We start from the raw sequence: 15827 nt of genomic DNA, 5'->3' as shown, positions 1-15827 counted from the left end.
TTTGAAAATTTAAATAACTATACTCTTGTTTATTTGTTTTACAGCTTATTTTTTTGCTAGTTACCTCGTCACTTTTAACAACTTTGACTATTTCAAAACATTTGAATTTGAAGTTGAAACTTTTTCTTAAATTTGTTTGTTTGTAAGTTATACAAAGGGCTGTCTGTGCTGTGCCCAGCACAGGTATTGAAACTCGGTTTCTAGCGTTGTAAGTCCGCAGACATTCCGCTGTGCCACTGGGGGGGGGGGGAGCCTTTCTTAAGTATCCAGTGTAGTGGAGTGCAGTTCCTCTGCTGTTTGTTACTCAGAAGGAATAAAGTTATATTTCAATATTATATGAACTGTTTATTTGTTTGAACAAATTTCTGAACATTGACAATAATTATTCATTTTGTAATTATATTAAGTTCAACATAAACACAAATACCTCGAAATATATTGATCATTTATTTTACTCTAAGATAGATATTGACACCAATATGCATTTATTCAACTGTTCTCTAAATATAATGTAACACTGATATTTTGTTTGCTTAGAGAACATCATAAGGAGTATTTCTCTGCAATAGTCACCATTCGAATCACTAACTGGCTGAATCAATAAAATTAAACAGTCTACGAATGAAAACTTCTTAGGTAATACTATAAAGAATAATTGGTAAATGTTGCGTTAGCCATCAATTCCAAAAGTAACTTGTTTCCACGTTTTACGGTTACAGAGGTTTGAGGGTTAGAGTGAAATACGCAAAGCAACTTTATATTACAGAGATTTGTTTGTTTTTACCTTTATTGTTACTTATGCTCAGTCTAACTAGCATCCAAAAACACGACAGCCAGCTCTGAACTCATGAATTAAAGCAGAGTACTGTAATTAGTTGTTGTTAAACAGGCCTAACCCATGCACTAAACTACACAAAAAAAATTGTAGATACCTTTAAATAATAATGCTAAGCTAATTTTGGCTATATTTTTAGACAGTACAATTTTGTACATTTGATGTTAATACTCATTTAAACTAAAGTTAACTCTAAGTTAGTTTAAACTTTTATGATTTAATACCTTTTCTCGTGCTTGTTTGTTCATTTAGCTTGAATACTTATACTTGAGTTTCGAATAATTCTGGTATTAGCGTTAGTGAAACTCGATTGGCATAGGTAGTAAGTTTTTACATTTATCTTTAAAAAAATTATGGAAAGAACTTACACACAACATTATCTATTTAAAGTCCTTTCCCGTTGTTTTTAATTCTTTCTAACATATCGGTAAATTTCACAGAATTTACCGTATATTATATATATAAATTTAAGTATTACAATAGAAACAACAATAGCGGCTCATGAAGCAAGTATTATCAGTATGACACAGTTTATGATACAATCTCAAATTAGTTAATCCAACTGTGTGAAATTTCAAGTATGTTTCTCTCAGACTGTTATGTAATGAATGAAGATCTATGCAGCTAATTGTTTCAATAGATAAAAATGTGACAATATTAGCTTTACTGCAAACTTCTTTGGATTTTCTCTACAGTGCTGCATGATCATGTAAAGTCTGATGAAGAATGTGACACGACATTAGGCTCTATAAACTCAGACTCAATTTTCTGCAAAATGTTATATTTGTCTCTGCATCTAACATTTGACGTGATATTTCATCGAGCAAGAAGAGGGTGAAATGGTAGATTTACTACTGCCATCTATTATTAGTTCTCAATATTTCAATAGAAACGGAAAAAAAATATTCACACAGATGGTACTCTATAATGTGAGAAAAAAATGATACTTGCCAAAACAAACAAAAAACAGCAGATAAAAACACGAAACTATTAAATACATATGTACTTATTCCTTACAACAAATTCATAAATACAGTTCTCAAGAACTAGCTAAACATCCATTAATTCTAAACTTTATAAGTATTCATTCATTTTCTACATTCTTAAATTAAATTTTATTTTAAAAAATCACAATCTGAAAAATATAATACTTCTTGTGATTAAACCAAATACTGTGGATTAGAGTTCCAATATTCACGAAGTTTATCACACATTAATCCCATTAGTATTATTTTTTTATCATCACTTATGAAATAGAAATTTGTTGTAGTTGTGGGTGAAAATTGTTCAACCAATTTCTCATGTAGGAAAGCATTGTAATAAAAAAATGATAGTCGATTATAAATGGCGGTATTAGAAAGTTCCACTTTGCGCAAGTGATGAGTAGTCAGTTGATAAAAGTGAGCTAAATATCATGAAAATAATTTTTTGTTTTATGAGAGCTGGTATTGCTCAAACGTGCAACAGTCGGCTTATCATAGATTTGTTATCCAATCTGAGAAAAAATGCTTCATATAACTAATATTTGACTTACGTTTCTGAATGGATCTATTCAGCAGAAACATCTATATCAAAATGCAATAAAATACAAACAAGTTATTATTTTAATTAACTTCAGAGTAGCATTTTCATTTCTTCAGGGTTTTTTTCCCCCTTTAGTAAAATAGAAGCAAGTGGCTCTCCATTATCTATAGTGTTGTTTTTGGTAGGTTGCTCCTTTCAGGGAAGATTAGGAGCAAATAGCGCTGTAACTGATTTAAAGTATTGTTGCTTTTGCTTCTTTTAGATTAGTAAGTAAGATAAAATACAATTGTGTTCTTTAAGGTGTAGTTACATTTCTTTCCTACTGGTGGTAATTTTGAACGAGGCAAAATAACTTGATTAATTTCGAATATGAATGAAAAATAACTAAATGGTGTTACTTCTTTGTGGAATATTACTGGAAACAAAATTTTTTAAATGTCAATAAACAGATTCATATGCATAAGTTTTAGTCTGTTTAAATATACAAATGTTCATTTTGTTCATATATATCTGTGCATTCATTGGTTCCATAAGCTTAGATCGAGTATTGTACTTTTCGATATTTTAATAATTATGCTTACAACCCGAGCATGACATCGTTCATTCTGAAGTTAGTTAATTTTGAAGTTTATCATACTCTTCCCCTTTCCCCAGTCTATTTTTTCGCTGTGATTAATTTTATTAACCTAACAGAAAATATTTTCATTCATTCAACCAATCAATTAATACTAAGAGTATATAGACAAGAAACATTAAAATAAGCATTGTTAAAGTGATAACGAATCTTCGGATTCTGATTTTTTTTTTAATTTTTGACAAAGCCTACCAAATATTGCTTCAAAAACAATCATCTAAAAGCGGCATTGAAAGAGGGTAATATATAATTGTGTTTGTATCTTAATCAGCCTACATAACAAACAATAAGAAGGATTATAAACTCTTACAATGGCTTGGTTACTTGTCTCAATACTGATACTTTTTTTCTCGATAATCCTAGTCTAAAACCTCAGTAAACAAAGGTCTGTAGATTAGAGGGTCAGCTTTCGTCTCCAGAATCCGGGTCATCAACGTTTGTTGCTAGGTTAATGCCTCGAATATGTACATATTGTACTGTTTTCGGTTCATCGGCTGTTGTTGCATCTTGCCACCAGGGATGAGCAAACAAATCCTCCACTTCCTCCAGCTGTTTTCCTCTGGTTTCTGGCAGCATCAGAAAAAAGTAGATCCAACCCAAAATGGCGAAGCTCATGTAAAGCCAGAGCAGTCCTGTTGGAGTGAAAGTTTACCGCTATCATATTATGATGAAAAAGGATTAGTATAATGTTTACAATTCTGAACACTTTTTTTGATTGCGCATGCAGCCAATATGTAGACTTAGTGTTATTTTTTACATTTTTAAATGTTTTAAAAACAAATTATCGAGCTTGTTGTTGGCAATTCTGCAAAATATGCAATATAAAGAAATCCTATAAACATATATTTTAAGTTTCACTGATAACACATCAAAAATGAATTTCATACTTTATAATAAGGGCCAGGCGTAGCCATTTTGTTAGAATTCAAAGGTTCGTGGTTCCCTTTTCGCTGTCGCAAAAATGCGCTCTGCGCTTTAGAGCTGTGTTATAAAAGTAACGGTCACATCTTACTATTCGGTCAGATAAGGGTTAGCTAATGGTACTTTTACTAGCTGTCTTCCCTCTAGACTATTAGGGACGGTTATGCGCAGATAACCCTTGTGTTACTTGCTGGAAAATTCTGAACGAACAGACTTCATAATAAATGGTATATGCTGTAACCCTTGTGGGGACACACTAAGATATTTAATATCGACATAGTAATTAGAGAAATTAAAATGTTGAGCCACTGTACGTACTTAGATATTTCTTTAGTTTCCGGAATGGCTATACGTATCTTTTTCAACCGTCGAACGTAGCCAACTGATTAGGGTGTGAATCCGAAGTTTCATGTTTCGCGTTCTAGTATTCCACAATTTCTTTCAGCACCTTGGGAGCATTGGTGCATTATTAAAATAACGACCAAATTCCAATATTTGTTTATAGTAGCCCAGGATTTGGCGGTGTATGTTATTGAATAGCTACCTTCTCTCTAATCCATCAATTGAAAATTCACAAGTAGCACTTGTGTGGCTTTTCTTGAATATCCGAGTCTTTTTTTTTCCTGTCCCCCCAGAGGTACAGTGGAATGTCTGAGGACTTACATATCGCTAGAAACCTGATTTCGATACCCGTGGTGGGCAGAGAACAGATAGCCCATTGTGTGGTTTGCGCTTAACTTCAAACAAACAAACATTTTCCCTCTGTTTTTCAGACATAGTATAGTGGCGGAATCTACTAGAGATAATCACAACTATGCATTTTAAGCCTCTTTTTAATATATTAATATTAACTAAAATTAAGATTAAGTTGCGTTGAGATATCGTTTTCACAGTTAGCTTTTTCATCGTTTAAATCTTGTTTTGCAAAAAAGTAAGAAATACTAATTCAGTCAAATAAACATGACTAGCACTGTTGTGTGCTTATGTAAATTATTTCGCTCAGTAGAGTTTGTAGAATTTAGTAAATGTATTATTGTTAGATAATTAAAGATAAAGAAAAATTATACATTCTGTAAAATTCTCTTGAAATTTGAGCTATAAACAGCAATGTGTTAATATCTTGTATATTACCTATCTTGTTTATTTAGACAGAGGAATGATGTAAAATGCAGTTTAAGGTTATAAAACAAACTGAAAAGCTGTTTTCGGTTCAAGTTTCATGGCAATAGATGTCTTTACATTGCTGATTGAAAGCATACAGCTAGTTAAAATATTTTATAACAGGAAGAGACGTCTGGTAGTGAACGTGGTTGGTCCCTCTTCCTCTAGTCAGAAATACTTGAGTTTGTTTAGCTTCATTCTTTGTACTAGTAAAACGAAATTGGCTGCGAGAGGCTAAGACATGACTTTGGTGCATCATTTGTTTTCTTAATTTGTTTTACATTATTAACGTTTGTCGTTTTAATACGAGCCTACCAATCCACAAGACCCTAGATTGGAAAGACGATCCTAATTCTAAATTTGTTTGTTTGTTCTAGCACAAAGCTACGCAATGGACTATCTGCGTTCTGTCACCGCGGAGAATCGAAACGTGGATTTTAGCATTGTAACTCCGTAAATTTACCGTTCATTCATCGGAGGACCTTAATTTAACGTAATATTAAGTCTAGTTATTATTTTCTTTCCTGTGCTGTTTTTAGGTGTAATATAAATGAAGTCATTCTTTTACAACATCGAGTCTTGTGTATTTACTGTATCTATGCTGAAAGAAAGAAGTCATAGATACAAGTATGAACACTTTGTCAATCAATACGTAACCTATTTACTTTACAGAGCACATTCGCTTAGATCTTACGTATATTACTGTTCGTCTAGGGGTAGGAACAATCTTACGTATCTTACTGTTCGTCTAGGGGTAAGAACAATCTTACGTATCTTACTGTTCATCTAGGGGTAAGAACAATCTTACGTATCTTACTGTTCATCTAGGGGTAAGAACAATCTTACGTATCTTACTGTTCGTCTAGGGGTAAGAACAATCTTACGCATCTTACTGTTCGTCTAGGGGTAAGAACAATCTTACGTATCTTACTGTTCGTCTAGGGGTAAGAACACCACAGTGTATATGATCAATTAAGTTTTTAGTTATTAATTTACCTTGGGATTATTTCAGTGCACAATCGTACAGTTGTTATGTATCTTGATGGAAATGAAACAAATTCAGTTGTAATATACAGCACAAACAGAACTGTTGACCAGGTAGACCTTTGAACTCTAATCATCTTAAATTATTAAAACTCTGAGTTGTTCTGTTGAAACAAAAATCATATCTACACATATCAATCAGTTATTTATTGCTTTGTTGTTTTTTCTTTTTCTGAAAAACTTTAATGTCACTTTATTTTTTTAGTTTACTTGACTTAATAACTTAATATTATATTTAAGAAAAAAAGGAACATTTGGACAAGTTTGTTTTTGTTTTTGAATTTCTGCGCTAGCCGTCCCTAATTTAGCAGTGTAAGACAAGAGGGAAGGCAGCTAGTCATCACCACCCACCGCCAACTCTTGGGCTACTCTTTTACCAACGAATAGTGGGATTGACCGTCACATTATAACGCCCCCACGGCTGAAAGGGCGAGCATGTTTGGTGTGACGGGGATTCGAGCCCGCGACCCTCGAATTGCGAGTCGAGCGCCCTAACCACCTGGCCATGCCGGGTGACATTTGGATAAACGTCATATCAGCAGTTTTTGGAAGATGTTGTCCTCTCAAGGTACAACGCAAAATACAAATATATATATATATACAAAAACGGTCACAAGGATCCCAAAATAGATCATATAAAATCCCGAATATAAGTAGTTTTATAATAGAGAAATGATGTATTAGGGAAACAAAATAAAAACGCTACCAATAATACGTTGTTAATAATCGCTAAAAAATTAACATGACTGAGTATCTATCTAGAGCATATCAAGCCAAAGTTAAGTTACCATATTTATTGAGGAATTCAACAAGTGTCAGAAACGTCAAAGAAACAACAAGGTTGCTAAGCCAGTTTACCGATGTTGCGGTGGCATTACATGTACTTCTGGCCCAGAAAGGATAGATCTGTGAATTCACAGTCCAAGACATAAAACCCATACCTGTGAAATAAAGTATATAGTTAAGAGTATCAGCGGGTATTCTTGAAATAATTAAACGATATATAGAAATGTTTACTGATTTACTACAACCTTATCACGGTTTGTTTAAATAAAAACATATTAATTGTTTTCAGCGTCGTTTTAAACATTTTTCTGAAGTGCTGAAAAGTATTTATTTTAATTTTATTGGTTTTTATTTTAGCTTTTATAGTGTAACTCTTTCACGGCCATATTTATAGACAGACATCTCTCTCAGTGCGAGATTTATGTTAAAATACACAATAAAAAAATTAACAACACATATTCTAATACTTCAATATTATCTGAAACTTGAACTCGTAAAAATTGAGAAGTACGAAGGAGAACACGCCTTCGTTATGGTAGTGCAAACGTTTTTATTGCTCATGATAGTGGAAGAGTTAACAGAAATCAAAAACTTCCACTTAAACCGCTGGCTGGCCAAGTTTTATCATTTAATACTTTTACGTTAAGCTTTAGGAGAATATACAGATTACATATGAACTTTAAAAAATAGTAATATTCAAATTATTGAAGTGTGTATGTGTTTGATAGCAAGGCCACATCAGGCTATTTGCTGTGTCCACCGAGGGGAATCGAACCCCTGATTCTAGCGTTGTAAATCCGTAGACTTACCGCTGTCCCACAGGGGGGGTCACCAAATTATTGAAAATTTTAATTTTACGAAAGAGGAAAGAACCTGATAATTTGATTTGATTGCACGCTATATTTAGTTATCAGTCCACCTGGTGACTCAACGGTAAGTTTCAGGTCTTATAATGTTAAAATTCGAGGTCCTTTCATTTTGGCGGGGATAGCCTAATGTGCAACTTGCGTTAAAAATACAAACAAAAATTTCCTTACTGCAGAAATTGAATTGTGAAATTGACGTAATTTAAAAATGAATTAAAAAGTGTAAGCTAGTGCCACATATCAAATTATTCAATGGGTTACAATTTTGGAGATTTATACGCGATATTATATTTGTTAGTTATTCCATTTTCTACTATTATGATTGAGATCCGAATTTCGGTCATAACTAATCCCACCAAACAACGTACAAACATTCTTCATCGTATGGCTTTCTTGAAAACAAGTGAATCATTACTTATCAATAAATGGCTGTAAAATAAAAAATATTAGATAGGACAAACTTTTCCTGAAGAAGAATAGTTAAATATTCGAAAGCGCTCGAGTTTTGGGTCTTATTTTAGGTCTATTACACTTTATATGTGATCCTTTGTGCTAACTCTTTTATCAAAACTAAAACGTAAGATATTTTGAACAAACCATACCAGAAGCAAAACACAACAGGTAAAGTATAAGTCCAAAAAGGATCAGCCATGAATAATTTGATGGACACCATTCGTAGGCCCAGGTCAAAGGAACTTCTAGCACTGAGTTGTTACACTGACCAGTGACTGACATATGAGGATTGATTTGATCAGAAAACAAACAGCTTCCATTCAATGGTCCGAATGGAAGGTCCAGAAAGCAGTAACCGCAACGAGGGTTGTTAACACATTGTGAACAGGAGCTATAAGAAGTAAAAACAAAACTGAATTTTCCACAAGTTTATTTTATCTAAATAAGTCTTCTAGAAGCTGCCAAAGGCACTGACTTAAATACACTTCACTGTTTATTCTTCTTTTATTTCCCGATTCTTTATTCTATATTTTTATAACTGGTGTATATATTTGGGAAAACATTAAGTTTTTATGATTCAAACTCGTAACTAAGATGACAATTTTGTAATTTAAGTAATATTATTAAAACACTTCTTATTATAGTTCTATAGACATATTACACCTTCTTTAATACATATTTCATATCTGTAATAAATAAATTAAGACTATCAACTGTTTACTTGATAAATTATGCTAATAATAATATCTGTGACATATATTGTGGTAAAATATTTTAAAAGAAAGGTAAGAAAATAATTGTTTTTATATCTTACAATTTATTAAGTTATAAACATCTTAAATATGTATCTAATAACAAAATGAGATCGTAAAATGCATTTATTAAGTTAAATATCAACATAAAACTATATGTTTTAGACGCTATTATGTACAGCTAGTTCAAAAGTTAGTTGTCTCAGAGCAGTACTAAATCTTTATAATTTCATCTGTTTCAGATTAAAGTATTAATGTACAACTATAGTATTCTCACGTTTACTGATTCCCCTGCTGGAGCCGCATAATAACTTAAGGTTCGACAGAAACCTTTACAGAGCAAATCTGAATTCTTTTAACGTCGACTGAGTTTGGAACAAAGAAATAGACTGGGGAAAATGTATTATAAGGTGAAACAGTCACAAACACAATCAAAGCTTTTAAAGGCAAGTGTATTTTAGGCTCTTTATTGGATATATACTTGTATTAATATATATGTATATCTTAAAATAACTTTACCTCAAGTGTATTGTGTTAAAACACCAATACCATTCTTCTCAAAACGCAAGCACCAACCACGTGACTGACAGTCACTCTCAAAACAAAACAAGGGATTTTGTATCCCTGAAACATCACCTGACTTGTCAGTGGAATATATCACTGTCTACAGTATGCTCTAGAACACAACGATATTTCTCACTAGAAAGTACATGTGATACATTAACTTAATGACCTTGTTCCGTAAGTAATTACTGTGAGAAAAATTTAATAGCTACTTTAACTGACTTTTTATAATAAGAAAACATGCTCAATATGCAGAGAAAGTTTGAAAAAATGCTTTATTAACTAATGGAGCAGGAAATATATGGTATGCTTACATAAAACACGCACACAGGTTTATGATACACAAATATGACACTATCTAACAAAGACCAACAAGTTTTGTGCTTCAAATGAAACGTTACTGACACCAAAGGAATTAAATTGAGAGGCAACTAACATTAGGGATCATCCTGTATATCATAAAACCTTATAATATCACACAAATACATTGACTTATTCCAAATAAAATATTTACAATTATAGCAGAATTTTGATAGTCAAATAAGCTACTTGAAATACAGTATAGTGTAACTTTTAGTTCTTTATCACGATTTTCAGTATTAAGAAAAAAAACTCGAACATACACCTGTTTGGAAAAGATGTCCTTAGAAATTTTTATGTAAGCGAAATCAGTTTCCTAAACAAACAGGGTATTCAGCAAAGTTAAAAGAAAGAATTGTACTAAAATACTAGTAACGAAAAAGTATTTTTGTTCAAAGTAAACGTAATAATTTCTTAAAAGTCCTATTAATGAACTAAAGACAAATTTTGTTCTACATTTCTAAATATCTGCGTTCAGTCTAAAATATTCTGTTTTGCATCCTCGTTTATTCACTACGCTATTAATATTTTCAGTGCCTCAAAATAATTTCTCAATTAAAAAAAAAAAGATTCTATAACATTTTCTCAGTTTATATTTTGAACATGTTGCTCAGTTATTTCTTTCTAGTAGTTTAATTACTGACCTGTATGAAGAACACAGTGTGTTAGGCCCATCGGGTAGTTTAATTACTAACCTGTATGAAGAACACAGTGTGTTAGGCCCATCGGGTAGTTTAATTACTGACCTGTATGGAGAACACAGTGTGTTAGGCCCATCGAGTAGTTTAATTACTGACTTGTATGGAGAACACAGTGTGTTAGGCCCATCGGGTAGTTTAATTACTGACTTGTATGGAGAACACAGTGTGTTAGGCCCATCAGGTAGTTTAATTACTGACCTGTATGGAGAACACAGTGTGTTAGGCCCATCGGGTAGTTTAATTACTGACCTGTATGGATAACACGGTGTGTTAGGCCCATCAGGTAGTTTAATTACTAACCTGTATGAAGAACACAGTGTATTAGGCCCATCGGTACCGCTGATTTCTGTCTGCGGAGAGTGAGTGTTAGCTAGCTGAAATCCAATGGCCATTATTCCAAGACTTGTAGCAACTCCTTCGAAAAGAGGAGAACAGTGTTTGATATATCTACAAATATTTGTTATTTCTTAACGGAATAAACAACCTAAACAGTGGAGTATTGCGTTCAAATTATTTGAATTATACACATGTGTGAAAGATGTACAATTTAGTATCTTAAGTTTTGTTATCATAGGAAATAAATAGTACAATCATTCTCTTTCTGGCATGCCACAGACAGGCACTTTACTAAGATTTTATGGACATCCTCCTCTGATATTTTCATTAAGTGAGTTCACTAACTTTAAAACTTTAATGTCTTAGATAAAAGTAGATCACTTCTGTGATAAATAGAAAGTTTGTAAGTATTTCAGTTCAAGCGTGGCGAAATAATCATATTTATATTTGTCTATTTTGACCAAACAGCACATATAAACTAGATAAAAGATTTCATGAAAATAATCAGTTGACAAGCATAAAAAATTGTAATATATCTCACATTTTCTGTTAAGTTCTTTTTATGAAAGAAGATAACGAAGTTCGTATAGTTAGAAGAATAAAGTGATAAAACATAGGAAAATATACAAGAGAAGCAGAAAAACGTCTTGAATGAAATTAAACCCATAAGAAATATTTCAACTAAACAGATGAAACATCGGTATTTGGCATATTACTTAAAATATTTTGTGATGTGTAATTAATAAGTTACGTATCTCAAATTTGGAAATATTATTAGAGTTTTTACATTTATGTTTTCGAGTTTTAAAGCAAAATAAAGGAATTCATAATTTGTTTCATTTTCTTAATATTTAGTAAACAGTTATAGTAAATAAAACTCATACTGGTATCTAATAAGTAATTAGAGATTCATACATGCATATTCATTTGTCTCGGTCTTTATAGGAGAATATGATATACTATTAAGATTAAACATGTTGATTCGAATACAATCCCCCCTCCCCGGTGGCTCAGCGGCAAGTCTGAGTGAGAGCTTTTAACTCTAAAATTTGGCTTCGATACTCGTGGTTGGCAGAGCATATATAGTTCATTGTGTAGATTTGTGCTTAACAAGAAACAAACAATTTCAGTCTAGTAAAATACTGCTTACAAACACAGATTGGGTGACGCATTGAAATATATGATCTTCGATAATCACTTACCTGCTAAACTGAAAAGAGTGAGATATCTTCTTCCAATTTTTTCAACTAAAAACAAACCCAAGAAGGAACAACAGAAGTTAATTGCAGTAGTCACAGTTGGTAACCAAACGACTGAAGATTCACTCCTCACTCCAGTCATCTCTATTACAGATGAGCTATAATACCTAAATAACCAGATGTGGCGACATAGTATTGTGCTTTTAATTATCTTACCTATTTTATAGTTATATTAACAACACATAAAGACACTGGTATCAGTTAAACAGTCATCTCTATTATTGATGAGCTATAGTACCTAAAAAACCAAATGTGGCGACATAGTATTGTGCTTTTAATTCTTACCTATTTTGATAGTTATATTACAACACCTAAAGACATTGGTATCAGTTAAACAATCATCTCTATTATTGATGAGCTATAGTACCTAAAAAACCAAATGTGGCGACATAGTATTGCGCTTTTAATTATATCATCGGTTTTATAGTTGCAATAACAACACCCAAAAACACTGCTATCAACTTAAAATTAAATTATTACTTGTTAATACGTCAACAGAATATCCCCTTAAGTTGCTCAGGACTTATAACGCTAAACACCGAGTTTAAAAGCACAGCGAGCCTATTGTGTAACTTTGTGCTGAGAAACAAACAAAAATTCAAACATTACGGGTACAATTATCCACTTCAATTACGTTAAAAAGTATAGTGTTTATCTTACTAATTCTTGTATTAGTTGAATTAATAGATTTAATGTATTAAGTATAACAAATTGCACTATGTGTTTGTTACAAGCACATGCGAAACATGGCAGTATAATAATGATAAATGATCACGAGAGTAGCATACAGAATATACACAAAACTTTTCATCAAGCTTAACAGCAATACAATCACATGCCGATAAATCAGTAACGTTACACTGAAAAACATTATTCAGGCGAAGACACTTTTGCACGTGTTCAAAACAATACAAGTACAAAGAAACAAAGTTTATATTGATATTTAACACTGTGACGAATAAGTAAAATGAGATTCAAATGATCCGCCAAAACAAAACTGTTGTCACCAATATATCTATATGCAGTCAAACGTAGGATTAACTCAAGAAGCATTGCAATGCTATTATCAGTATGTTAGATGACTTTGTAGTTTAATAACTAGGATATTTTTTCGTAAACATATTATATAATCGCACGTGTGAATATTTTTATAATGTTCTCATGTTCTCAATTATAAAATGTATTTGAAAAATCCAAGGAAACGTTAATATATATCCAAATTGCATTTTGTAATAGTTAATTGTTATATTATTGAGCACCAATAACCAAAAGGCATATCTCAATTTTCTTATGATATGCATCAGTTATCATATCAAAATCGTCTCTTACCTGTAAAAGCCTGATACAATATTTATTTTTTGTTGCTTTACTTTAATTACTTATATATAGGATTTACATTTTTATTATTTAATAAACTAGTCTTGTTATTACGCCTCTACAGGCTCAACGTTAATTTAAATGGCTTCTAACGTTAAAAATTAGACTTCAATATTTGTGATGAGCAGAGCACAGATAGGCCATTTCTAGCTTTGTGCTTAACAATGAATAAGCAAACAAACCAGTTTTGTTATTAATCTAATATCTTATTTTTATATACTTAAGCAATATGTTTTTGCATTACGATCTGTGCTACTCTACTACCAAACTTTACAGTTAAATACCAACGTGTATCGTTGTCTTTCATCTCAGATTTTTTTAGCGAATCTAAAAACTATCGAAAGCCAATTATTCCAATTTCATTAGTCATTAGCCGTTGTTAGAGAGGAGTATATAGTTTACAGTGGTTCCCCGGCTGGTAAGCGGTACATTTACGAACTTACAGCACTAAAATCCGGAGTTTGATTCTCCGTGGTACATAACTATAACACTAACTGCAGTTTTATGTATACCCGTGTTACGCTTTTCTAGATACGGATAATAAGTGACGATGTATAAAGCGAGAAAAAAAGTTTTATGTGTCTTTGTAAGTGAAGTTATATTTCATCTTTTATTTAATTTCAACAATAGTATCGGTTATGATACTTAATATATGTCCATATATTATATATACATATAACACTTCGTTAGTTATAAGAACTTAGGACTAACTTAACTGTCCTAAACTGGCCAAACTATATATATATCACAAAAATCTGCGTCTGTGTGTTTGTCTTTTATCTAACTACTCTTAGGTTCATGGGCGAAGCTGAACCAGATTTTATGGGATGATAGTTTGGAACAAGAGACGTGTTAGTGGGGAATCAAACCCCCTTCACTCTCATTATTGCTGTTATTGAGCATTTATTATCTTTGACGTAAGTTAATGTTAACTACATTCATAGATGGCGTCACGCCCTTACGCCAAAAAACAAAACAAACTTATTTTAAATTTTCTATAACACAACATACACACAATGTGTGAAGAGAGCACTAACGTCTTGTATCTCAGAGAGTGCAATAGCACACTCTATGGAAGAATGTAATTTAAAAAATGGCCGCCAGTATTGCAATAATATATTAACTCGACTGAAGTTTATACTCCCACAGCCACAATAAGGCTGATATGAAAAACCGTTTCTTGAGTTATACCCACTTCCTACTCTGATCCATGACCTGTCAACTTCGGCCTGTAAGAAATTTCTGCGGCCAATTAATCAATCGCGTGAAACAGTGTGGAAGAATATTAAAATTTAGGTGTTGAAAGTGGGTAACAGAAAGCACCCCTCCCGCCACAACGTTTGCCGCTACCTCTTCCTACAAAGTCACCCTGATCATCGCATAGCGTATACCATGTTTTAAGTATATAGATAGTGAATTCTTAAAGCTTATACAAAACGTTTGGTGAGATAATAATGAATACTGTAATAATGTGTTATAAATAAATAAATCGCATAGCGTATACAATGTTTTAAGTATATAGATAGTGAATTCTTAAAGCTTATACAAAACGTTTGGTGAGATAATAATGAATACTGTAATAATGTGTTATAAATAAATTGTGTGAAAGTTAGGAGTTTTGTGTTATTTATCATAGCATCCACCCCCACATTTTTTACAGTTTGTAACCCAAACAAAGAACGGGTACCTCAACTTGTGTCGTATATTGTTAACATTACAGAAGAACAAAATCGATAATATTGAGGGTCCCCAACTGATGAATCAATGTTTTCTGATAATAATACTTTTTCTTTTCAAATGATTTGTTTTATGAAATTTCATATTGCTGTATACAAGGTAAGGTAAAAGTTACAATACGTTTGGTACTATATGGTATGTAAGGTTGATATTTAATTGGCGACTTCATTAGAATATCCTTACAGACATTTTAAAAATACTCTGGTTATTTGTATTTGCAAGATAGATTCATTATGTGGTATGTGAAGAAATCTGTTGAGCCCATTAACTGCAAAGGTATTGGTGTACATTGTATGGTTTCATTATGTGAAGGAATCTGTTGAGCCCATTAACTGCAAAGGTATTGTTGTACATTGTATGGTTTCATTATGTGAAGAAATCTGTTGAGCCCATTAACTGCAAAGGTATTGTTGTACATTGTATGGTTTCATTATGTGAAGAAATCTGTTGAGCCCATTAACTGCAAAGGTATTGTTGTACATTGTATGGTTTCATTATGTGAAGAAATCTGTTGAGC

The 15827-nt window shown here is 32.2% G+C and overlaps 1 protein-coding gene across 1 annotated transcript in view; it reads right to left on the bottom strand.

Moving 5' to 3' along the window:
* Positions 1–359: 359 nt before the first annotated feature.
* LOC106471042 (proton myo-inositol cotransporter-like) overlaps positions 360–15827 on the bottom strand; it is a gene marked incomplete at its 5' end in the record, with an annotated part of 31775 nt that continues 16307 nt past the window's right edge. Inside the window, 5 exons of the mRNA XM_022399669.1 lie at positions 360–3625; positions 6908–7060; positions 8374–8615; positions 10902–11016; positions 12140–12303. Of these exons, the coding sequence (XP_022255377.1) occupies positions 3396–3625; positions 6908–7060; positions 8374–8615; positions 10902–11016; positions 12140–12303 (904 nt within the window). The remainder of the gene's footprint in view (positions 3626–6907; positions 7061–8373; positions 8616–10901; positions 11017–12139; positions 12304–15827) is intronic.

This window comes from Limulus polyphemus, unplaced genomic scaffold, assembly GCF_000517525.1.
Source record: "Limulus polyphemus unplaced genomic scaffold, Limulus_polyphemus-2.1.2 Scaffold4368, whole genome shotgun sequence".
In the NCBI taxonomy this organism is placed as follows: domain Eukaryota; kingdom Metazoa; phylum Arthropoda; class Merostomata; order Xiphosura; family Limulidae; genus Limulus; species Limulus polyphemus.
The sequence above is the reverse complement of the archived record's forward strand: the minus strand, read 5'-3'. Positions and strand labels throughout refer to the sequence as shown.